Source organism: Patagioenas fasciata, chromosome 7, assembly GCF_037038585.1.
Source record: "Patagioenas fasciata isolate bPatFas1 chromosome 7, bPatFas1.hap1, whole genome shotgun sequence".
Taxonomy (NCBI): Eukaryota; Metazoa; Chordata; class Aves; order Columbiformes; family Columbidae; genus Patagioenas; species Patagioenas fasciata.
The window spans coordinates 2,232,097-2,257,674 of record NC_092526.1 but is presented as its reverse complement, the minus strand read 5'-3'; the positions used below and the strand labels follow the sequence as shown (position 1 = coordinate 2,257,674).

Here is a 25,578-nt window from a genome sequence, read left to right as displayed (position 1 = left end):
GAATATCATCTTAAGTGTAGTAATTTAGCAATAAGTAAACTATTTATTCACAGAGAATTACATAATGAAACAGCCTTTTCTAAATGTAATTATACAAATACATTAGTGAAGCAATGAAATATCAATAAAAACATAACTGTGTTAAATATGTCCAATAACACACTCAAAAAAGGCAATAAATAAGTTATCCGTCAGACACTCCTAATAAAAATAACTGTAAACATTCTTTATGTAAATTCTTTGAAATAAACAGCTCCTTCAGGAAGGATGTACTCACGTCACTGGCAGCCTGCCTAGCAGCCTTGGCAGCTTGGATGGGAATAGCATCACTTTTCAGATCATATCCCCTTGATTTTAATTCATCCAATCCCGTTTTGTAATAGTTCTAGAAGAAAAGGTGAATTTTCAATGAACATTTTCTAGTTAACAGAAACTTCATACTGTAGGTTGAATCAAGAGCTCTGCATTCAAAATATACTTACATCACTAACATTGTAGGCATTAACTCTAGCCTGTATAAACTGGGGCACATCCGGAGGGAGGTGGTACTTGTGAATAATTTCTTCACCTTTGGATTTATATAATATCTGCAAAGAAAGAGAAAGAAATTTAGCAGCCCTGTGTTTACAGATTGTAAATGCTTAATAATGCAACCTAAAGATCTCCTGCTACCTCACTCCCAAACACAGACAGCTGAAACCCTGGTCCTTGCCAAGTGGATGGTATAAACGCATCAAGAATGATGGACATAAGCAAAGTTACAAACATACACACTAAAACCTGACACCAACAGTCACTCAAAAAACAAAAAAAATCTGATTTTCAGGTGATCTTCCACTGGAAGAGAACTGCAAATACACACAAATGTTTTTGTGCTCGTGTGTGTGTATATGCACACACATTCACCTACACATTCATTTCGGGAGTTCTCTTAAAACTGTATGATACAGAGAAGGTGCAGAACCTGGTGATGTTAGAGCAGCAACAGGTTTGCTGAGTTCACTTACATCACTCTGCTGTTTGCTATTGATCTCTGCTTGTTTCTGTACTGGAGAGTCAGTCACTTGAGTAAATTTGATTTGATCAGGATGCTTTTTGTAGGTGTGCTGAAGGACAAAAAGAAATATATTTGCAGAAAATGCATATGAGTAAAATGATCTTATAAGACACAGCAACGTAGCATTATTTGAGATAGTCAGCAGCTATGGCACTGATGCAGATATGCACTGTTATGCACAACGGTTCTCATGTCACTGTTAACATAACCAGAGAGCAAATAAATTCATAAAAGTACTTTTAAAGTATTGATGTAAGATATTTTGCATAGGTATATAAATATTATAATGTATAGTATACACTATATTATACACATTATAATACATGCACTTTATTATATACAAATATATGTATTTTTCAAGCATTAAAGTGACGAAAGTACTCTAAAGTATTAATGTCAAAATACGTTGACTCAAGAAGGCAAATGCTTGAGGTTCCTTCTTCATTCTGATTCTACGTTTTCACTTGTGTAGAAGAGATCGTGCTATAACTGTCTTGATCACTAGGTGTCACAAAAGGCTCTAAAATACAGCTGGATATGATTTTTAGAAGTCACACATGCTAATAATGCCAAATTCAAAATGATTGACATTACCAGGAATCACTCTGCAAACTTCTACATGCCTGAGGAGCAGACACTGCACGTAACTCGCTACTTGCTAAGAACCACTGTCCTGTACTTACGTCTTTACACTGCTCTAACTTCTTAATAGCTTCGTACTCTTGAGTTATGGTCTGAGGGAAGTAGCATTTTGTCTTTTCCTCCTCATAATCTGCTTTGTAATTTTTCTAGGAATAATAAAAAAAGATCAACATTCAGTAAGAAACCAGAACTTAGCATTCTCTGAAATGAAAGTAGGATGGTGAAAACAAAATGATTGTCACACTTACATCACTCTTCATAGCTTCAACCTGCATGCAGTGTGTATGATGTGGGTCCTCGAAGCTGCCCAAATAGTGTCCTAAAATATTCTTTTGATAGGCATCTTTATACTTTACCTGGAAAAATAATCACAAGTTGATAAACAAAAGTAACCAAGAGTGTCAGTACTGCAGGACGTAACACGAATCGAATACGTACATCGCTAAAATTCTTCAGGACAGTATCAGTCTGGAACTTGGGTGTGTCGCAGTAATTCATGCTGGTCGCTTTTGATCGTTCATAGGCTTCTTTGTATAGTTTCTGCAAAAGAAAATAATATCAGATAATGCAGTAGATCTCACTGCAACTCACATTAAACATTACAAGAGTGAAATTGTGACATGATTGCAAAGAAAAGTTTTGCCAGAAGACTGAAGAACAGATGGCACTTTTTACCCCAACGACTTTTTTTTTTTTAAAAGAAAAACAACTCTTTTTAGTGACTATGAGGTTTGTAAGGGAAGACAGAAAGGTCTGCCTAATGGGTTTGAACTTCTGACACTGAGACATATGCAAACTCTCTTCATACAGATGAAAACAGCAAGAAAAGATAAATCAAGGCCATTACAGTGGGTAACTAGAACAAAATATGTATGAATATGCAAAAGCACCACAGGTTTTATCATTATTGGCATCAGTTGAAGTTCCTTACATACACTGTCATCTTGTGATTCACTTTCCACAGGGACCTAAATGAACTAGACAGTAATTAGCTATCCCCATAACATGCCACAGCTATCATTACACTCTGCTGGGGAGAAATGACTCCTGTTCTGGTTGGTGGTATCTCATGACAAATATTGGTCTATACAACTAAAAATACTAAGAGATCCAAAGGAGAAGCCTTGTGAAGAAATGATGAGTTTGGCGTATTGTCCATGACTGAAAACCATCCGCTGTCCTTTGGTAATACTTACATCACTCAGCACATTTCCTGCAGCTTTTAGTTGCCTCAGCAATGGGTTCTCCGTAGCAGGAAGCACATTATAATCTGCAATAGCTTTATTCTTTTCGTAGTCTGCTCTGTATTTTACCTTTGAAAAAATTAAAAGGGTGAGGCTATAAAAACCAGTATTGGAAGCCAAACACTCACTAACCCCTATCATCTTGAATTTTGCAGGAAAATTCTGCCTGTTTTTTAACTTATGATTCATGGTGGCAAAGGACTATGAAAGGCACCGGGATTGCAGGAGTGAATGGATGATGAGACGGGAGGCGGGGTGAGAAGACAACTGAAAACTGCTCAGTAGATGTCCCCGCCTCTAATACCCCCTCCAAACATTGTAATTTTTCAGATATCGGTTGGCATCTCAGAATAGTCACATTCTTACAAAGTAATCTTCACTGATGCATAATCTACTGCAGCAAATGCAGAAGCCAAACAAATAACGTGGTTTTAACAAAAGATGGGCCAGCACAACATCACTGAGATACACTGAGCAGGGATGAATAAGTATGAAAATACTGAGCCAAATCAGCCAGCTTAAGTTGGTCTTGGTTACCAGTATTGATTTTTCCAACTAAAAATCAGGCACATGATGTAAATGCTACTTCACTGAAAGAAAATTCTACTTCAAGGGTGCTATTGTGGAAGATCATAAGCATGGCTAGAAGTTGTTACAAGTTTCCTAGTGGAAGGTACACAAGAATGCATGTTTTGCACGTAATATTTTTGACACTTGCCAGAACAGTTTTAGCACAGACTGGCCTGATTCAGAACCACACTCACGCTAAAGAGACGTGAGCACCCACAACATACCTTACTGACATTTTCGGAAACTCGCTTGTTGGCTTCATATTCTGGAGTTTCGGTCTGCATAAAGTAGATTTGGTCTTTCATGTTTTCAAAGTCTTCCTGGTATTTTCTCTGTTAGGAAGAGAGACAAACAGATAGCAATGTAATCAGAGGCACTTTCACTATGAATCAGACATCCACAAAGTTGCATGTTTAGGACAAGAGAAATACCACAAATGGAGCAGGTAAAATTAACCAGTATTTTCCATGTTAACATATGCAGAGGTTGAAGTTGTTCCTTTCAAGATTTTCTGAAGAATTCACTTACCATGCTTATATTTTCTGCATTCATCTTTGCAATTGCAACATCATAGCATGGAGTTTGACTCCACTTGCCTTTGATCTTGTTTTTATAGTCCTCATGGTAAATAACCTATAACGAAATCAAGAAATAAAATGAAATCCCCAAGATACAGCTCCATTTTCACTTACCAGTTATTGTCAAAACATATTAAATATGATATGGCCTAAGCGCTTTAGGATTCAGTTATTTCTCTAGCACCTTCCCTGACCAAAAAAAGATAGGCAAACTAAGACCATTATTAATAAGAAATTATCTCTATGAGACATCATTAACACATTCCTTCAGTTCTGTTTTCTCACTGGTCACATAATGTTGGACATAACATTGCCCCTTGGTTAAACCAGATTTATATTTATATTTATATTGTATCTTCCTGAGTTTTGACCCAGTGTTCCAAATGTATTTTCTGTCAGAACTGCGCTAATTGTCACAAAAAAATACAACTTGTCTAATGCTTTTTTCATTTTTACTACATTGATAAAGATTCTATATGCCAAAAATAACCTTAAAAATTCAACATTTTATTGTTTTGGAGATATCGATATAGTTTACTATTTTATTCATTTAAAGGAATTATGGTACTGATCTTGCTTTTTACATGTCTAAAAATTTTCTTGATGACAATTTGGCTTTTAAGCTATGGAAGAATAAGATTCAAGAAATTTCCTCTAAATGAAATACTACCTTATTTCACCTTCCAAATGGGTTCATGACAATATTTTCTTAGTGGTTTTCCAACCACAAGTAAATATTGTAACTCTCTAATCTTATACAGCAGATAATTTTAAATACATAGCAATAAAATCATACATATCCTCTTCAGAATAGCTACATTCTGAACTTAATCAAAGGGGTCTTCCCATGAGCTCTGGTCTTTTCTTTTGGTTTCCCTTTCTTTAGGTCCCTTTTTGCCTCTCTAACTCCAAATGTGAGGTTTCTACAGAAAGACGAGCACTGCATTCTACTCACATCACTCAGCTGCCGCGTCACTTTCTTGGCTTGTTCCACATCAGGTGGATCTGGCAGTGGAGTATATTTAGATTTTCGTTCATCGTGCCCTTTTTTGTAGACAATCTGAAAATATGAAAGCAGTAAACATTTACAGTAACCACCAACTTAAGCATCAGAAAATTTACTCTAAACTCTGCTAACACCACCAGAAACAGAAGTAGCCCCATCCCCAGCCACTGCAGCAGAAACTCTCTCAGTCAGTGTATTCGGGAGGACCACTGAGAAGTCTCTTGATAAGACACAGCGAAAAAGAATCAGCTCCCTGGGAAAGTTTACAAGTATATTACCCTGATGCTCCTGATAAACATGGACTAGTAAACTTACAGACATCTGCAAAAATTCACTGAAACCTTTAAGTGAGACCTGAAATTCTCGACTGAAGAGTTCTATGTATCTAAGTATCAGGAAATCACACAGCTTCACAAATACCTGACTTTTCTTACCACACTTTTAGAGACGGACTAGTAAACCCAAACCCATGAACTGAGCTTACAGCCAACCCTGAGAGTTTCTCCACACATTTTGAGAGATATTCGAGGTCTTCTTATCGATTACCTCAGCTTTAATAAATGAATTATTTCAGTCACTCACAATCTGGCATCAAACTGTCAACAGATTTATATTCTAATACAGAGTACACATTATTCTATTGAAATAGCATTACTATCAGAGGCAAGTATCAATGCACACCTATGCATTTTTATTTTCTGTTCCATTATGAGGTTTTAAATCTAGTTGAAGTCCACCAGGAAGTCTACAAAGTGACACTGTAACTGTGACCCATCTGGGAGGCTTTGATACTTACATCGCTCAGAGCCTTTTGAGCCTGTGCCACTCTTCTGAGCTCTGGACTGTCATTGTAAGGGTAGAACAATGTTTTGTCTCCTTCCCAGTCTTCAGTATAGAGTTTCTGAAAGACAGAAAAATGCCAGAAAACTCATTATTAATTCATCTCTGACTTGAAATGCTTCTTGCACTTCAGCTGCCTAAACCTGTGGCTATTTTCTTACCTTACTGAAGAGTGCTGTGTTTTTTATTGCATTCACAAGCTCTGGAGCATCAGGGGGAAGCAGGTACTTGTCCTTATTCTCCTCCCAGTTCTGTTTATATAACACCTGGAAAGAAAGATCAGCATGTGAAGTTACTCTATTATTAGAAAAATATTTACTTTCGTGAATATCCTATCTGCTCTAATGATTTTTCAAAGTGAAAGTCTGAAACTAGCGATGTTTGAAGACACCAATTGGAAACATTTAAGATGATATTTATACTTGCCTTACCAATTTCCCTGCTGTCTCTCCCTATGCTTCTAAACTGTTTTATAAACACCGTTTCAGTGCACCGAGCTCAAAACTTCACTCGTATCGATAACTCCATGATCCACTAACGTTCACAACCGTTCTGGAAAGTCAGAACTCACCTTGCTCACTTGCTGTGACACTTTCTTTGCATGTTCTATATCCTTGGCCTTTTCATCAACGTGGCAAATAGTTCTAGCGACCTCACCAGCCATGCGATATTTAACCTAGATCAACGCACAACAAAATCCATTTATTCTCACAGCGAAAACTGACAGCTTTTTTTAAAAGCAGAATATTAACATTTTGACACTTAACCCTGTAAACACCCCAAACCCAAATTCAACAAAGCATTTAGGACTAGTTCTTCCTTAGAAACTGAGTCTATGGAAAAAAATGGATTTGTGAATTAATTGAGAAAAAATGCAGCTTTGAGACAGTTTCAAGGTCTAAATTCCAATGTACCGCACAGAACTCAAATTGTCACATACTCTGTATTTTTTGCTCTTGTATTCTGATAAAGTTTCTGTGACACATTCAGATTGCCTTATCACAATATCACCAAAACATATCACTTCTTAGCTAACATTTAAAATTGTGACCCAATTTGCTTCTTTACTGCTCAGTAAATACTTTCTTGTTATGAAACTGATACTTACCTCGCTGAGCTGTTCTTGCACTTTCTTGATTCTCCGAATTTCTGGGGTATCAACTGTGGAAGCATATGGCTTTCCTTTTTCTTTTCTAAATTTTTCTTTGTACTTGTTCTGAGAGAAAATAATGACAAATACAATCAAGACATATCCTAAAGCTCTGGCAGAAACGTTTACAGCAATCACTGGGTTTTTTTATCTGGTTAGTATAGGAATTTTAGGCAGGTTATTGAATAATTCAAACTGGCATTACTAATTACATTTGCAGAGTAATGCTTATTTTAGCCAACTGACTTTCTTCCATGTAACACAATAGAAAAAAATCCATTTCTAATTTGAGACCAGTTTAGATCACCTCTGATTATATTACCCTTAGGAGCTCACCATTGATCAGTTTACAGGTGTTTGCTACAGCGACAAAAGATAAGGAAATTATTTGGTGGGGGTAGCAGTCCTAAACCCATGATCGCACATAACCCTTTAGCAGTGAATGCTGGTAGACAATACACTTTAAAATTTAGGAAAATGGATCTGATACCATCTACAGTTCTGCAGAGCAGTTGTTTCCCACTTTTCACAACATGGTACAGCATTGCTCTACTGGACTTCGATATCCCATACAGGAATTCAGGTGACTGCTTCCTTCACTCGGATCTCCAAGTCAGATAGCACAGGAGTCCTAATAACTGACCTCTCTGACCATCTTCAGCCACCTGCTCCAAGCCACTTTTTGTGCCTAATGATTATTTAATGTACTGAGCAGGACATGGGCAAGAGACGGGCTAATTCAAAGCAGCAAATAACACTAATTAACATATATCATGAAATGAAGTACAGGAGACAAAACAGCAGCATGAAGATTCACAATAATACCTATCAAATATTTTTAAACTTGGTGTTCCTCAGGAAATGAAAGACATGGGACAATTTACCTCACTGAACAGGTCCTTCATTTTATTACTGTGTTCCAGATAAGGTGTCAAAAACTTCGATGAATCCACTTTTGTCCGTATCGTCTTCTTTCTGACTGGAGGTGCTGCATCCTCAGCAGAAGGTTTTTCATGCTCAACAGTATAGGTGGTAGTTTTCGGACCTGTGAAGTCTGTGCTAATGGTCTCAGTGACCTCAGTGATCACCTAAGAATAAAGAAAAAATTAATTATTTGCTTTATAACTATAAATTCTCATTTTACAATAAGCATTTCCCCCTCTCTACCTAATAAAAGGGTGCTCAGTTCGTATCTAGGAACCATGTACCAGACAGAAAATCACTGACACTCTTCCTAGAACACCTACTATACATCACCCAACCTAAAAAAGCCCTCAAGGTTTTTGACTGGCTGGTTCCTGTATCAAACTCCTGTGGTTATTCCCCAGAGGAGCTGGAAGAACAGGGGTCATGCTGCCTCTGTTCTGAACGCAAAACTTCCACTGGCCCCAGGGGGGTCTCAGGGGGGACCACCAGCTACTATAACCAAAGTGCAGAAATGTTCTCGGTGCTGAAGTTGTGTTGAAGACACACGTCGCACAGCCAGGGCTCCTAATAACGGCACTGAAAGGTGTGAAAACAGGCCAAAGGTGCATACAGTCATCCAAAAATATTATCTCCTTGCAAAAGGAAAGGAGTGGACACAGCAGACAGGCAAGAGCAGGTCTTTGAGACCTTGCAGTAAGTACAGGATGCACCAGCTGACTGAACAAACACCTCAAATCCACCTTTTTTACTGAGCTACATTTTCTCATAGCCAGATCACAATGATGGCAGAGACATAGCTGACACATTTATATGAATCAACTAATCAAGCATCAATTGGAAATAAGCCCTTAATTAATTTAAATCATTTATGTACTCATCAACATATTCATGCTGTAAGCAAGATTTTTAATATTACGATTCTAATTAAAGTAGTTTAAAATAATTATTCTAAGTTAAAAACATGCGCCAAAGTCATGCAAGTATCAAGTATTATTTCATATCAATTAGCTTTAAAAAAATAAATAAATAAAGGGTGCCTTTAGAAGGGAACCCATGACACTCAGATTTCTGACAGCTATTTGCATTAGAGACAGACCAGAAAACACACCAAGCATTAAATATCAAATTGAGAAGCATACAAAATGTTTTTTTATTCAGTGAACATCACTCGCATTTCAGTAATGATGTCCCGGGATGGTATCAGTTACTTCGGCAATGCCACAAGTTTCTTTCTTACAACTCTTTTCAAATACGCAAGTGTTCATCTAAGGTTTGGCAGTGGAGAGTTGGACATCTATCTGGGTAGACACTGTGAAAAGCACTGTGCTGTTAGCTTTACAACAAAACACTGAAGCTATGTGCTTTTAGAAAAAGTTGGGATATATTTCTAAACCTTCAAGAGACTGAAAATACAGCATTTTGTGAAAAAAAGAAAAAGCTTTTATTTTCCTATGGTTACTCCCAGGACAGGACCACACGGTGCTAATGCACTAGGCTAGAGCTGATGGGAAAAGGTTTAATCACATTAGTTAGAAAGGCATTTGTACTCGTACAAAATGATTCATACCACAGCGCCGTTTTCAAAAAGTGAATCAAATCAGACACAGAAATAATCAGTCATGCTATTGCTCCCTCTAAATCCAGTCTGGCTACAGATTTAAAACACCTGATGGACACAGCGGTCAAATTCATCTCAAAATAACAATACGGCAGTGTTCCTTCAAAAGCATAGTCCTAGATTACTTGTTGAAAGCGTATTCATCAAATCACATTTTATTAAATTAAAAATATGGAAGACTTGAGGAACGGATTCATTGTTTGGAAGGGATACACTCACAAAGTAAAACACTAAGCTTTTGTGTCTGCATAAGCCAATGCCATAAAGAATATTTCACAGTGACATAGCGGAGAGTTGGGTTATATCTATTTTATAAACAGAATCCCAAATTATGGTAATAACTCCTTGATGACTCAAATATTTGTTACCAGTGACACTAAAAAACATCTATAAACCACCACTTTCCGGTGAAATTACACACAGTGAAAGGAATAGAACTGATACGTGTGAACTGGTCTGAGGGTGAATGTTTTATTTCTAACACCGTTAAGTATAATGCACATATGTGCCTGCTGTTCACATGTACATATCTAGTCACTTTCACATCCTTGATAATACTGCTCATTTTTAACATTAATTGGATTTTGCACTAATAATTGGATTTTGTCGATACGCCATCTAAGTAATTTTCTGCCTATGTTTGTTATTAACATAACCTGTTGCTTCATTTTGCCATCTCCAGTACAAACTTGGCTGCAGGGCAGAAGAACAAAGCAGGAGCTCCCTATATCATCCCACAACAGGGCCTTCCAGAAGAAATAAAACACTAATAAGCAACTGTTCACTGATATTTGCGTGTTTAATACGAAAAATTAGTCCTCAGAACGCAAAAGGCCATTCATTTGCATTATGCACTAATCAGACGCACACATACACCACGTGCAACATCACAGGGACCTTTACCTCGTGTGGTTCACCCTCTTCAATAACTGTCTCTTCGATGTAGTACTATTGAAAAAAGAATTTAAAAAGTCATTGTTAGGGCAGATCACACAGAATAGCGAATGGTAGCTTCTGTTAAGCTGTTTAGAAATACACTTCTAGACATATAAGACTAGTTCGGAGGTACCCGTATAGCCACGCGAGCACACTGACTATAAAACAATGATTGTGTAACCGTGTGTGAATTACCGACCAATCCTGGGAAGGGGGTGGAAACGTGGGGCGGTACTAACCAAAACCTCAGGTGGGAACGGTGTATGTGGTCTGCGGAAGATGCTCTAGCTTTGTGGTTTTACCAGCTGGCCCCAGGTATTGTGCAATCACGGAATAAAACGCTATCCGGACCCCGTACACACACCCGCCCGCCATCGCCTCAGGCGCATGGAAAATGGCGGCCGCACGATGGCGCCGTCCGGCCCGCGCGGCAGCCGGCGCAGCGCCGCGGGAAGATGGCGGCCGCGCTGAGGAGAGGCGGAGCAGCACCCGCACCGCCCCGAGGCTGCGCCTGCTGCCTCCCCTCGCTGCTTGATCGAGAAAAAGACAGGATCCCAGAATATTAGGGATTGGAAAGGACATCCAAAGCTCATCCAGTGCAATCCCCCCATGGAGCGGGAACACCCAGCTGAGGTTCCACAGGAAGGTGTCCAGGCGGGTTTGAATGTCTGCAGAGAAGGAGACTCCACAACCTCCCTGGGCAGCCTGGGCCAGGCTCTGCCACCCTCACCAGGAACAAGTTTCTTCTCAAATTAAATGGAACCTCCTGTGTTCCAGTTTGCATCCATTGCCCCTTGTCCTATCACAGGCTGTCACTGAGAAGAGCCTGGCCCCATCCTCCTGACACTCACCCTTTACACATTTATAACCATTAATAAGATCACCCCTCAGTCTCCTCCAAGCTCCAGAGCCCCAGCTCCCTCAGCCTTTCCTCACACAGGAGATGCTCCACTCCCTTCATCTTAAAGATGTTGCTCCATCTGCTGTAATAAAGAGCGGCTATTTTATTCAAAAAGTGCTTAACTTGTCACTGACTTCAGAAAAAAAAGTGTAAAATTGCAGTTTATCTTTGAAAATCTCCTCAGCGATGATATCAAAACAATGGGGACAGAAAGATCTTTGAATCAAGCTCTAAAAAAAAAAAAAAAAAAAAAAAATCCTCATTAAAATGTAAGCCCTTTTCCCAGAGTTGGGTTCACGTAACTATAGCCCGTATTTTTCAAGCTGTCTCAAACCGGGCAGTTTTGAGGCAAATCGTGCTCACTGGGCCTGTGTTTCACCCACTTTCCACAACACCTCGAGTGGCTCAGTAACAAAGGTTTGCCTCACTCTCTGTGGGGTTTTTTACACATCATAAATGGCTAAAATGTCCAGTACGGGCTAATAACTCCAGAAAAATTAAAAATACTACCTTAAAATCCTCAGTGTTTCCACAGCCATTTAGTATTCAGCCATAATTTCATACTCTTTCAAAGCATGAATTTCTGATAGGGTTTAAAATATGTGACGCATGTAGAAGTGGAACTGTAGTTAAGAAAAGCCTGGAAAGGCTTAAGATGCCTTAAAATTGTACTAGATGCTATTGTTCCTGTTTTATTGAACTCCTCACTGTTAATATATTGAGGGGAGATGCTAAAGCAACACCATCTCGGGCTGTCCTAGGGATGTGGTTATAAGAAGGTAGTCATTGAAAATGAAAAACAGAGAGTGAAACAGCTGTGTAGACAAAAAACCCACCCTGCCATAATTACAGCAGCAACAAATAAACATTGACAGCAAATAAATATGCATTTTGTTACAGAGAGCACATCATGCTCAGGAAGCATAAAGGCAATTACAAGTAACGTGGTAATAGGAAACATATATATAAGGACTGGTGTCTTTGTAAATAGGTAGTGGAATGTCTTTAAAATTTGCTTTACGAATGGTGATGCTAATTTTCCAAAACATATTTAACTAATTCAAGCAGCAAAGCTTTTAACTTTACTTCATTCACTATCTGAAATGTATAAAGTCGGCAGTCAGGGCTCAGTGCCTGAAATCAAGAGAATATAGTGCAGAGATAACGAGTTTGGGATGTCTACATTTGTACTGTCCCCTTTTCCACAAACACTGAGCTAATTATTATAATCACTCACGTATTTCATAACATGTAATTTCATTTCAGTAGAGTGTTAATGCAACAGGTAGACCCCACTGTTTGTTAACCTCATATACTATTTCAGTAGCAAAGTCAATACTCCAATGGCACTGGCCATAGGTTCCCCAGTTCCTGGGGATTCTTTTAATCAAATTGCTGAGACTAAATAATTAGGCTTATAACCACGAATTTAAATGACCTATCGGCAATTAATCTCTGATGCAATTCCATGGGTATCTCCAGGTTTAAATCTTCCATGTGTGCGGCTCAGCCGGTTGGTGGTACCTGGGGGTACAGACGAAGGCCAGAAAGCGGCTCCCCAAGTCATCGCCTCTAGCGTGGGGTGGGTGACAAGCCAGAGGGAGAAGAGGTGGCCCGCTGCATCTATAATTATGCAGCAGAGTAATCACCCAAGCTCGCCATGCGGGTGTGGGATGGTTACAATCCTTATTTAAACAGAGCAACTATGACAGGAACCAGAGGACTTTGTTCCACCAACAGCAACTTTTGTTGTTGTTGTCTACTGATAAAACCATTTAATAGATATCTAATCATGCCTTAATTTTCAGAGAGTAGATAGCAAGCAACCATCTCTGCTCATGAGCAATGTCACATTCAAGTGACTGATATATTCTTTCACAAGGCAGGAAACAAGAATTTCTACTCAGATTTTCTTCTTACCTCCACAACTTCTTCATATTCTTCTTCCTCCATTTTGAGGGTATCTTCTGCCTCTCCCCCACTCACTGGTCACGCATGAAAATGTGAATATACAGTGTTAGCCCAAGATGGAAAGTATTATGAAAAGCTACTTGTCAAGTTCATAAAGCGCATGGGGTCATGGTTAGTCAGATTATTACACTGTTGTTGGTTAATTAGTGAAAGAACGTGAACAACAGAGAGAGCTAAAGCTGGGATCTGGCATCACTTTGTTCCGGACTATTCTGGGAAAGCATTGGATTAAGTTTCGAACATAGTGATACAAATTAAAACTTTGGACAAATACTTTATTCTCGTGGTTGTAACTTCAATACCAGAATTCAATCAAAATGAAAATAATAGAGGAAGAGATTTCTTGAAGTACAATTTGATTTTTTTCAGTACAACAAAATTATTTGAACAAGTTTTATTTGTGGGTATTCTACTCTATTTCATTACATTATTCAAGCTCCTGTTTGAATGGGTGCTTTATCTTCATATTCTGCTATATCCCTTCACAAGTAAAAACATAATTTAGGAAAATATTGTAAATATTTGTTTAAGTGACCTTAGGTTAATGAGGCAATCTCTGTTCTCCCTGCATTAGCCTACACAGATGCTTTGCTTTGGTTTGGGTTTTTTTTACTTCTTTTGGCTTTTTTCTCTGTTTCTCCAGACCTGGAAAATGCAAAAATCCATACTAGTTGGCTGAATTACAAAGTACAGATTACTGTCAAAACCTTCAATGAATAAATTAACACAACGATTTTGCTATGAGGCAAAGCTACAATTTTCCACCGGCGACTACAGCCCTGTTTCTAATGTTGGTAGGGGATGAGGCTTTGGAACAGCTGCTCCTGAGTCCACAGATATTTGCCGTGTAAGTTAATCCTGCCGAAGGACGGGCTGGTTTTGTTTAGCTGGCTAAACTGCAATTCCTTCTGAGGCAAGTGAAGTCTAGTAACGCAGGTTAAATATAGGAACATGGAATACTGTCCCTTTTTCATTCCAGAGTGTTGAGAAAAAATACAAAAAAAAAAAATTATTTGTTAAACCAGAATGTTAACTGTTAAAATAAATGAAGAATAACCCAATTAGTAAGTGGTGTGTTGTGTGAAAAAGTAGGCCAAGGTTTGTGAAGAAACCCAGGAAGTAGGGATTGCATATAAGGACATAATCTATACAAACTGTCACTATTATAACCCCTGGTTACGCTTCCATAACACAACTCCAGGTCCTTCCCTCTCGCTGTGGTTTCAACTACTCAGCCAGGCAGAAAAGCTGACCTACACGGGCAAGGCACAACCACCGCTCCCAAAAGCCAGGTTCAGGTATCAGCTCAAGATCCTGTTCTAAGGAAAAGAATCAAATGCGATTAAAACCGTTCTTACCGGCAACATGCAGTAAATATCCTCAGGAGCAAAGCCTGTCCAGCCTCCCCTCCGGAGCAGTGCGAGCGGAGCGGCGCGCTGGCTCCCGATCCCGTGTGTGCCCAGTACAGCCAGTCTGGCTCCCGCCCGCTCGGGTTTCAGCCCTAAATAGACGTGGTGACCCCGGAGGGGACACCTGTTCTGCAGCACCACCAAGGAAAAGGGAGCCAGGCGCTCCTGCGCTCCCAAGGAAACCCAAAACACAGCTCGGCTGAACTGCTGCGGGTCTCTGCTGAAATGGATCCCCCCCGCAAATCCAAGGGGGCGCTCAAATGGGGAAAAACGTGCACGTTTTCTTCTTTTAGAAATCATCATAATAATGAATTTGAATTGACAAGAAACATTTCATTCCTATATTGCACCTGAATCAAAACTACCCAAATTCAAGCATCTCTGAACTTCGGAGAAAGGAGAGAGGAGTCTGGACTTCAAATTAAATTATTAGTATAAGTCTTTGTTTAATTTCATCCCTTAAGTATCCCTCAAGTGCTTGACCAGCTTAACATGGTGCAAACTGTGTGTCAGTAGTTCCTTTACTTTGCCTGAAATGTTACATAGCTGAACACAGTTTCCTTCCAAGGAAAAGCTTGCAAGAAACCCAATTAACAGCCACTATGCCTAATGAAGAAACATTAAGAATACACAATAAACAGCTTAAGCAATAGAGGAGCAATTCTAATGCACAAAGTATTCTGGAAGATCAAGAATTATATGATGTATGGAGCAGAATCACAGTGATGATAAGAGATGCGAGCTCTTAGGTCATCCAGTCAACTCGCATTATGGGAGCAGCTTTAGGTCTTCACAGAGGTGCGTTTAAAATGCAATGCCACCAATGGTCTCTTTTCATACCCTATATCGCATAATTCAATAAATGACTGTCAGGAGCCCTTGAGAAACATCTTCTTGTTCCTTACCTCTTTCCAGAAGTTAATATTTATATCCAGATGAAATATCATATCTCATTCACTACTGCCAAGTATTTTATACTCCGCACAGAGCTGTGGATCCTTCCCTTTCTCCTTTAGGCAAGCTATATGTTTTCAATTACTTGGTATTTTGCTTTACTAGGCAATCCTTCCCCTTCTAATCATATTTCTGTTTATTTTAAAGCCCTCCAGTTTCTCACCACCTTTTGAAGATGTCCAGAAATTAATCCAGCGTGCTGGTGGAGCCTCCCGAGATCCATGTCAGCTTAACCTTCTGCTCCAGCCCAGCTCCTGGGTGTGCGCTCCAGAAATAACTCAGGGGCACTTTTCCCCAAAGCGCGGCTTTTTGGTGGGATGTATGATGTGACACCCACAGCAGCGCTGACAGACCTTTATGGAGCGAGGGGCCTATTTTTTGTACTAAATATGTCACTTATTTTTGTTGTTTCCAGCTCAAATCTCTGTTGATGTCAAAATTAGCACCATCACCAGTGACTCATCATCCCCCTTCTTAATTTGGGATTTTGGTTTGTTGTTTTGGGGGTTTTTTTTGTTTGGTTGTTTGGGTTGGTTGTTTGTTTTGAGCAAGTCCAGGTTCGTGACCTTATTTTCAGTTGTTACAGTTGTACTTTACGTTACTTTTCCTGTAAATGGCATCCCCCCATAGTCACAATATTGGATATCATTACACCTCGTTCCAATCACCTGATTCGAATCAGGTTTACTAGATGAACAGAACCTCGCATTCCTTTGTCCTGATGGTTATTCCGACAAAATTAGCAAGCATTTTCAACCGTGATGACATTTTCTGTCCCTTCTCTTGCACGTTCCTGCAAACAACCTCTCCCTTCATGATATACTCTTACCTCCAAATCTCATTAACAACTCTGTTTAATCTGTCACTTCGAGCTTCAGTTTTGTTTAGAATTAGGGAAAAAACCCCAACAACCCATTATATTTTCTATGATTTCTATTCAAGTACACAACCATGGGTTTTTGGTGAAAATTTAGTGGTCGCTTGCTGAAGCGCTTTTATCTACCTACAACCCATACCAATGAGTGCATCTTTACGCACCTGCCTATATATATAAAAATTGTTATTTGTATATTTATATATAATATCTAAACATATGTACCCATGTCTTTACATATGTCTATCCATAGATCTTCAGCGTGGAAATAAAGTACTGTGCTCATCATTACTCATCTACCAATTTACCAGGACTGTTAAAATGTCAATGATACATATTCACATCAAAATACCAGCAAGCATTGAAGGCTGAAGTAGAACACGCGTGAGGTAAATGGAATACTAGTGCTTAATATCCCTTTATCCTTTTTTTATTGCGTTATTTTGAAAATTCGTGTCTGTGACTCAGATTTCAAGGCACTGTTTGCTGGAATATTCTGACAGCAGCTTCACTTTCTAGGGGACAAATGTTTCAGAGCATCAGGAAAACTGTGGTGTTGGGGACAGAGGGCGGTTCTGCCACAGGTGAGCACACTAAGGTAGAGGAAGATGTTGGTTGGCATTTAAATGGCCCAAAAGTTTAACGCCGAAAATATCTTCTTGTATTTAACTTTGAAAAAGTACTTAGTTCAATGAGTCCTGCTTATCAAACAGCAACTGCTGGGACAAGGGGAAATGGAGGGAATAATGTGTGACGTTCTCTAGATCTATTTAGAAAGTATATAACACAACAACTATGGAACAGCAGCTTACGTATACTTACTGCCCAACCCACACAGCATCCACAGACAAAAACTCACTACTCTAGACCTGCGTTTAGTTCATTTTAGGCTGCAGTCTTCCACCTCTGAAAAATATAGAAGCTGATCCTGGAGGCCAATCAATACAGAGGACAAAATATAGAGGATAGAACATAAAGGATGGGTATGTAGGGACCACAGGGCAGCCACACCTTGTCCCCAAAAGACAGAACTGTCACAGAAATTCTACTTTTCTACAACCTGCCCCCACCCCGTTACTGACATTTGAGTATTGGCTTGTCATTTGTTCCCTTGTATTTCTTTTAGGGTGCATCACTCTCTAGAGCTCAGGGTAGACTTTGGAAGAATCTTAACAAGCCAAAGCCGGATCCCACGTCATGAAACCCAGGTGGAACATACAATTGAACTGCAATCAATTCTTGAAGAAGGTAACTCAAAGACTCACGAGACTTGAATTTCAATCCACCCTTGCGTCTGTTGGACTGAAAATGCCCCAGGAAACCTATTGTGCCAGAGACTTCACTGGCTAGTCTGCGTCTTGCCCTTTGTGTGGATACACGTCCTGACATCATGGGCGCTTTATTTAACCTGCTACGGTCGCCAGGAGACCACCCGCACTTAACAAGCACTGAATCATTGAAAAATGACATATTTTAATACATATTTCTGTCATTGTGTCTATGTTTTAACTATCATTAAGTTACTTCTCATTCTTTTTCCCATTCCTTTCTGCCTACCAGATTTTGCACAACGAAGTTGGGGAGAATCTTTTCAAAAAATAAAATCTTGCAGTTGAGCATTTACAGAGCTTTTACCTGAGCTAAGCGTGTTCCCAAACGTTTCCTTTAGAGCGCAATCTCCACCAAAAATCCAAAAACGCACTGCAGGTTATAAGAAGCGACATGTACATTGCTTATATATACAATCTGCACAACGCTAATATTCAACTTTCAAAATGCTGTAACAATCCAGAAGCCTTAAACACGAAAGCCATTTAGTCTGGGAGGAAAGCGTTAACTGAAGAGTACAACACAGGCTTCAGACCCTTACACATAAAGTAATTTTTGTTAGATAAGCCATTCCCAGCCTCTGCCGGGGCGCCCACAAGATACATTTGTGTTTGCACTTGCCCAAAAACTAGAGGAAACGGGTGCAGAAAATGCAAAACCCCGTTAATAATGAAAAAGGAAGAGAAAGAGGGCGTTAGGGAAGGGTTGTCCCTCACCAGGCTGCTCTTACAAGGGCTCAGTTTCATCCCAAATTTATTGGGCCTTCCCAAGCAGGCGCCGAAGGAACCGTGACCCATCACGAGCTGCAGTAGCAATACCAAGGGACAAGGGTAACAAACGTGCTGCCAGTGCAATGTAAAGGTGCTAATGGCTGCATGAACGTTCTAGCAAACCACTAACTTGTATTTGTATGTATTTATCAGATTGAGACCCTCTACAGGCTCAACTGTACATGGTTCCTGCATCCCAGCTGGACTTGATGGTGAAGGAGGGTGCAAAGGAACTGGTCAATCCCAGGACTGAAATAGCTAAAGGACCATTCTCCCAGTTCAGGGAACATCAGTGGATGTGACTTGCTCCCGCGTTAGAAACACCCGAGGAAAGCACTTTCAGGAGCTCAGTATTGAATCTGTGCGTCACATAGGCTGGCAGCAGAGCCTGGACTGAGCAAATAAATACCTGCACTTGGAATACATGCCACACATCCCTGCAATTTCTGCAACTGTCACGCAGCCTCATAACTAAGCTGTGGTTTTAAGCATGCAAGCAAAGGGAAAGGCACGTTTTCATAGGAATAAAAGTATTTCTCAGTATTTGCCTTATTTTTTTCCCCCACTAGTTATCATGGTATATCATTTTAGAAATATACAAAAGCCACATCACAAGGACTTCAGTTATATTCAAAGGAAGAAAAGCTTACACAAGTAAGTTGGACTTGTGCTTTTTTTAATGGTCCAACTAAGCTTTCTCTTCATAAATTAACAGATGAGGATATGAAATGTACCAATGCAGTCTATACTGCAGGCAGATGTGCAAACACCTCCTGTAATTGTTTAGAAACTACTAAGATGTATTAGCATATGGAACAGTGAGGCATGAGTAGAAGCCTGGCTGTTCACACTCTGGTAAAAGCCCCCAAAGGAAGAGGATTTTGATGTGCTGTTGACAAAGTGGCTCTGAGAAAAGAGATTGTTCCAGAAGTACCTTCTCTGGTGTCAGCACCCACAGCAGCACCCAGCCAGGCTGAGCCGTGGGACGACTCCCCTGAGGATGCTGTAGCTGAGGATCCGCTGCCCCGGGGTCAGCGCAGTTTAGCCCAATGTACAGAAATATTGTGGCAAGTGGGGGAAAAAAATGTACTGAAAAATATAAGGTCTTGGTTAGACAAATGCAAGTGATTGCCTTGGGTTTATATAAATATATATATGTATATTTGAGACCTGCATTTGATATGACAGCCAGCAGTACGTGAAGTCAACCTTTTCTCTTCTGCTTGCCGCAGGCTGGAGCACACGCGTTGGAGTGGTTGTGTCTTGGCTTCAGAGTGAAAATTTCCGTCCGACAGCAAATTTAATGGTTTAAACTACAGATAATCCATAATAATTCCTGAGGGACACTGACAGCGGGCGCACGGTAGCCCTCCAGCCCCAGGACTGAACCATCGGCACTTTTTATAGCCCACGGGCTATAAAACCACCTAGAGCCGCGATGATGGGCTGAGCCTGAACCACCAGCTCCGTGTCCCCACGGCCCAAAGCTCTAAGGCACTTGAGAACCTGACAGTGTCATGGACTCGCTGTTTTGGGATGATTCCTGAACACAGGAGGCAAGGCGGTGTCTAACGCTGAATGGTTTACTAGTTCATTAACACCTGACTGATTAACTCACTGGAAATATGTTAACTAATGAACCAAACCCACAAATAAACAAAAAAACCCCAAACCAACAAACAATCAAACCCCACAAAACCAAAACAACACCACCTGAAAAAAGCACCTTCCCTTGATCCTGTTCTCTGGAATCGCAAATGCTGGAACTGATACCTATGTAGTTATAAAAGTAATAAAGACATTTTCTTATACCACAGATACGTTTTCTTATTAGGTTTTTCAGCCAACTGAGAGAAATATTTGCAAACATTTTTAAAAATAAGTACCATACAAATGCGTTTTTTTTAGGAAAGGATCCATGTTCTGACAAGATGCACTTTGCTTTTTGCTTTGGTGCTGCTTACCCTTCTTTCTCAAAGTATTAATAGAAAATATTAGATCATAACAAATAATATACTTAGAGGCAATGCAATCAAAATGCCATGAGTAAATCATCTACGGTGTCTCATTTTCATGTTTATTTTTTGATCCTGACAGGTTAATACAGGGTGAGCAGCAGCACAGACCAGTAGCTGTGAGTCAAAGACTTTGCTGGAAGGGGAAGAGGAATATTGGTATGAAACCAAAACCAAAGTGTTTCACTGCGCTCCTCATCTCACGTCTGTGGGACGCCCATTCAAAATCACTGCCCCAAACTTCTTTAGAGACAACATTATTTCAGCTCTCAGGGAAACACGCACACAGGGACATGTTGTTTGCTTGCTGTGGGTATTATATAGTCTATATCTCCTCAAAACCATGCATCAGCTGCTGTCCTCACACTGAATATTTCCTTTCTTCATCCGTTCATGCAAATCTCACTTGGTCCAACATTTTAAACACTGAATCAAGAGAGGATAAAACCCAGACAAACCCAAACTGAAAAGAATATGAACAAGATGCCAAATATTTGTTATTTTTTTCATGATGAGACATCAGGAAGCAATGAGAAATCAGATGAACAACTGCATCTCGGCCCAACTCTCCAACTTAAAAATTAGTATAAGATTTAAAAACAAACAAAACCCACTGAAGATATAAAATCACGGTGTAAGGATACCATATATTGCCAGAAGATATTTACACGCAATCAGCAGTCAGCATCAGCCTTGTTTTGTGCTGGGTTTTCTTTCCCGAGTGGATCTGGTCACTGGCACGAAGGCTCCTTCTCACGCGGTAGCATCTGCCATGGCCTCGCTGTTCTTTACTTGGGTGCTTCGAGACTCTTAAAAGAAAACATTGATCAACAAGGTGATGTCAAACAGCCCAATTTATCTCTCCTACTAATGTTCCCAAGACAGCAACAGGGTTTTTCACGTGGACGCTGAGCAGAAAGAAGATACTCCGAAGGAAGATTCCTTCAAGAATACAAACCCTGCTCTGATTGTATTGATCAGGTTTTCTAATGCGAGCCTAAGCCTGGATGCAACACCCAACTCTTTCATCTGTAACACAGAATTTCTAGTTTTCAGAATGTTAAAGTCCACATAAACCAGGAAAAGAAGGGGAGGTTGTTTTCAAATATTTTCTTCTTTCTAAAAATACAAAAGTTGATCTTATAAATAGAACAGAGGAACAAAGATGGGCTGGAAATGCCAGTGAAAAGATGTGACCGTCAGCCAGAATTTCAGTTTCCATCCCTTCTCCAACACTTGTCTCCTAGGACAAGCCTCTGCCTCGCCACTCTGCAATAAAGCTAACACTGATCTTTAGCCTTTTGACAAAGTTTTCATCATTATTGCTATTGTTGCGAATCATTAGCTTACAGAAACTATAGCGTGCATTGCGGATGTTGTCTTATAAGCAGGTTTGTCTGTAATTTAGAGCCACAGAAACCCAGCAGGCAGCTGCAGAGGGAAAGCCCTGCAGGGACAGAGATGCTTTGCAGTCACGCAGGTACAGTCATTTATATCCCAGTCCACATTCAGATCATGTATTGTCTTCACATTCAGTCTATTATTTCTAAGAAAGCTCGGCAGCAGGGAAGTTTCACGTGGCTTTGAGCAGCATCGCCAACTTTCCACATCGCCCCAAGAGCAGCAGAGAAAGGGATGGACAAACACAGTGCTGACGCCAAGGCATCCGCAGCCGTGGATCCCCAGGGATGGGGGTACGGGGCTCAACACGCGCTCTGCCTTCCGCAAAACCCGAGATCAGTCCCGTCGTTCTGAAATCAGCTCCGCTGCCTTTTTCCATTCAGCAATTGCACTGACGTTACCGAAGGGCGTTCATGTCCCATGTGTGAACAGAAGGAATAAATCAAACATTTAGCTCTTAGGTCCCAATACCTTTTTTTCACCAAGGATGTGCTTTCTTCCAAAAAGGGAACAACCTATCAATAGAAAGGTGTGATTGAGATAACAGTCCTTATAACATTTTTTTTTTTCTTGGGAAAAGAAGAAGAGTGCTACTATCAATCTCCCTTATGGCTTCTCGCCATTCCAAGGGGTTTCAAATTCATGCGGGGTTCATCTGTAAAGCTTCTGGTAACCTGGTGTCACTTCTCCCCTCTCTCTCTGAGCCCCCCAGCTCCCCTATGTTACAAACCAGTTCCCGTGGTAAACTGAAAAGCAAAGATGCTGCTTAGAAGAGACACAGGCTGCCGAAGAATCAGCCAGGGGTGAGATCACACAAGCTGCTCCAAAATAAGGTAAAGATTTAGGTCAAAGCTCAATAAGTACACTCAAGAAATACCATAATAACAAAATCTTCCCATCTATATAAAACATGCGTCCATATTCTTCCTGACCTGAAAGGTGCTGAACTAGGGAATGAGCTAAAGTGCACATCTAAATTTAAATGTTAAGACTTTAGTGAACTGTAACCTGCATCTAGGAGCTAATTTTTGGAATTTCTCTCTTTTACTCTGCTCATTTAAACGCAATGTGTTCATATGAACGGTTACCAACACCTCCAACTGTAAAACACGGGGGAAAGATTGCAACATGCTTCGCATTCCGAACTGACATTGCTGGAATGGTATCTCATATCCTGAAATACAATCTGCAGTAGTCCATAAAATATTAAGACCACTCGCTAGTTGTGGCCAGTAATACTTTGCAGAAGCAGTTCCCAGGGGCAGGAGGCTCTGTGAAAGGTCATTAACACAACACAAAGGTCATTAACACAACAGCTACCATGAGAAATTCTTTTCTGGACTATTATTAACAGCACTAACCAGCCAGAAGGAATCTGCTGGTGCCTCTATCGCTCAGCTCTGCAGTGGCACTAGACAATATAATAACCACTTCATTACTGCAGGGACTAAAGTGACGTTGAATTGCAATAAGGAACAACGCCATCCCAAGTACTGTCCTGTAACTCACGGGGCGTTGTGCCATTCTGTCCCCAGAGCTGCATCCTCAGCGGGACAACGGGCGGGAGCTCGTGAGCGAACAGGAACTGCTGCAAACTGGAGTCGTCCCGCTGATGCTCCCTGGGTGATGTGACCTCACCTGCGTAACTCGGCACAAGGACAGAACAAAAAACCCAGGGACATACAAAATTATTTCTTTTCTCCACCCTTCCATTCCACATCACACGGTCTCACTCTTGTGTACTGATCATTTAACCTTGTCTCATTCATCTGTCAAAAATTACTCCAGCTTCTTGATGCATTTTTTTCTCCACAATTCGGGGAGCAAGGTGGGGAGAACCTTTCTTAAATAGTTTTCATTTCAATGAGTCTGGCAGACTTCCAGCTCATTTCCTTGAAAATGATTCCACGGGAGGCTCAACTACTGGTGACTTCATGAGTCTTTTTATAAAGCAACATAATGATGGTGGATGGACAGAAACAGCTGCGGAATGACCCTGGCGATGGCAAAGGTGTCCTGAGCACGGTGGCCTGCAGCAAATCAACCGGCCCGCGGCTACTGGGCTCCTGCCTTGTAACCAGTGGCAATGAGACGTGTCACCGCAGGGCACGTTGGCATCGGTGCTGCTGGGATACACTGGTTTGCAGGGAAGGACACAACTTACCTTGAATTTGGGAATGTCTTCTGACAGAGCTTGCTACACCTGAGCACAGTCTCAGTGTATGATCGGTGGGGTTACTGAAGGATGGGATGGTTGAATGCAGTCATTCACATGACAATCTGAAAATTAAGTGTAATGATCTAACGCAGGCATGGGGTTAGAATCATAGAATCATTTTGGTCGGAAAAGACTCTCAAGATCATCAAGTCCAACCGTTCCCCCACCCCTGGCACTGCCCCATGTCCCTGAGAACCTCAAGTCCGTCTGTCCAGCCCTCCAGGGATGGTGACTCCAGCACTGCCCTGGGCAGCCTGTTCCAATGCCCCACAGCCCTTTGGGGAAGAAATTGTTCCCCAGATCCAACCTCAGCCTCCCCTGGCGCAACTTGAGGCCGTTTCCTCTGCTCCTGGCGCTTGTTCTTGGGGAGCAGAGCCCGACCCCCCTGGCTCCAAGCTCCTTTCAGGCAGTTCAGAGATCAGAAGGTCTCCCCTCAGCTCCTGTTCTCCAGCTGAACCCCCCAGCTCCCTCAGCCGCTCCCATCACACTTGTGCTCCAGCCCCTCACCAGCTCCGCTCCCTTCTCTCCACTCGCTCCAGCACCTCGAGGTCTCTCTTGCAGTAAGTGGGCCCAGAAATGAATTGTTACATCAAGTTTGAACTCTTTCATGATAGTATGTCGTCTTTGGTTTTAGCTGGCATATGGTTCTTGTTCATCAGATTGCAAGGGATGTGAATAAAAGCCCAAATACCAAGCCACTGGAAATTAAATCTGGAGACTCACAGCCCAGCCTTGGGCTGGATTTGGCCCACAGCAGGGCGAGAGTGTTGGAAATGCTCTGTCAAGAAGATCTGGCTGAAATGTAAAGATTCAAAGTGATCTAACTCCTGCAGGAGTGTTTTTAATGCACAGATTTCTAAGCAACAAAGATGGAACAAATATTTTTGTTTGTTGAATTATTTTGGCTTTGACACTGAAAAGCAAGTAAATCATTTCCAGGTTTGAATGGACTCTTTGCTACAATGAAACCATCTGTTGAAAGCTGTCAAAACCTGTCTGGAACAACCCATCTCCTTCACCATTTAAAACCACCAGAAAACAGATCACAGAATGAGAGAACCCCAGGCTGGAAGGGACCTTGTGGATCATCTGGTCTGACCTTTCTTGGGGAAAGCTCAGTCTAGGCAGGCTGGCCCAGCTCCCTGCCCACTGAGTCTGAAAGTGTCCA

At 40.8% G+C, this 25,578-nt stretch overlaps 1 protein-coding gene across 30 annotated transcripts in view; it reads right to left on the bottom strand.

Annotated features, from left to right (window-relative positions):
* The window catches only part of NEB (nebulin), a 114,600-nt gene extending 99,679 nt beyond the window's left edge, over window positions 1-14,921 (bottom strand). For all 30 annotated transcript variants that reach the window (XM_065840548.2, XM_065840522.2, XM_065840524.2 and 27 more), the window contains exons 1-18: window positions 14,799-14,921; window positions 13,390-13,454; window positions 10,536-10,580; window positions 7,972-8,175; window positions 7,046-7,153; window positions 6,509-6,613; window positions 6,099-6,203; window positions 5,894-5,998; window positions 5,047-5,151; window positions 4,042-4,146; window positions 3,738-3,845; window positions 2,896-3,012; window positions 2,138-2,239; window positions 1,948-2,055; window positions 1,741-1,845; window positions 1,008-1,106; window positions 483-587; window positions 278-385 (exon numbers count right to left, since the gene is read on the bottom strand). In XM_065840548.2, the coding sequence (XP_065696620.1) occupies window positions 278-385; window positions 483-587; window positions 1,008-1,106; window positions 1,741-1,845; window positions 1,948-2,055; window positions 2,138-2,239; window positions 2,896-3,012; window positions 3,738-3,845; window positions 4,042-4,146; window positions 5,047-5,151; window positions 5,894-5,998; window positions 6,099-6,203; window positions 6,509-6,613; window positions 7,046-7,153; window positions 7,972-8,175; window positions 10,536-10,580; window positions 13,390-13,422 (1,767 nt within the window). In that variant the 5' untranslated portion in view covers window positions 13,423-13,454; window positions 14,799-14,921. The remainder of the gene's footprint in view (window positions 1-277; window positions 386-482; window positions 588-1,007; window positions 1,107-1,740; window positions 1,846-1,947; window positions 2,056-2,137; window positions 2,240-2,895; window positions 3,013-3,737; window positions 3,846-4,041; window positions 4,147-5,046; window positions 5,152-5,893; window positions 5,999-6,098; window positions 6,204-6,508; window positions 6,614-7,045; window positions 7,154-7,971; window positions 8,176-10,535; window positions 10,581-13,389; window positions 13,455-14,798) is intronic.
* Between the last annotated feature and the right edge of the window lie 10,657 nt (window positions 14,922-25,578).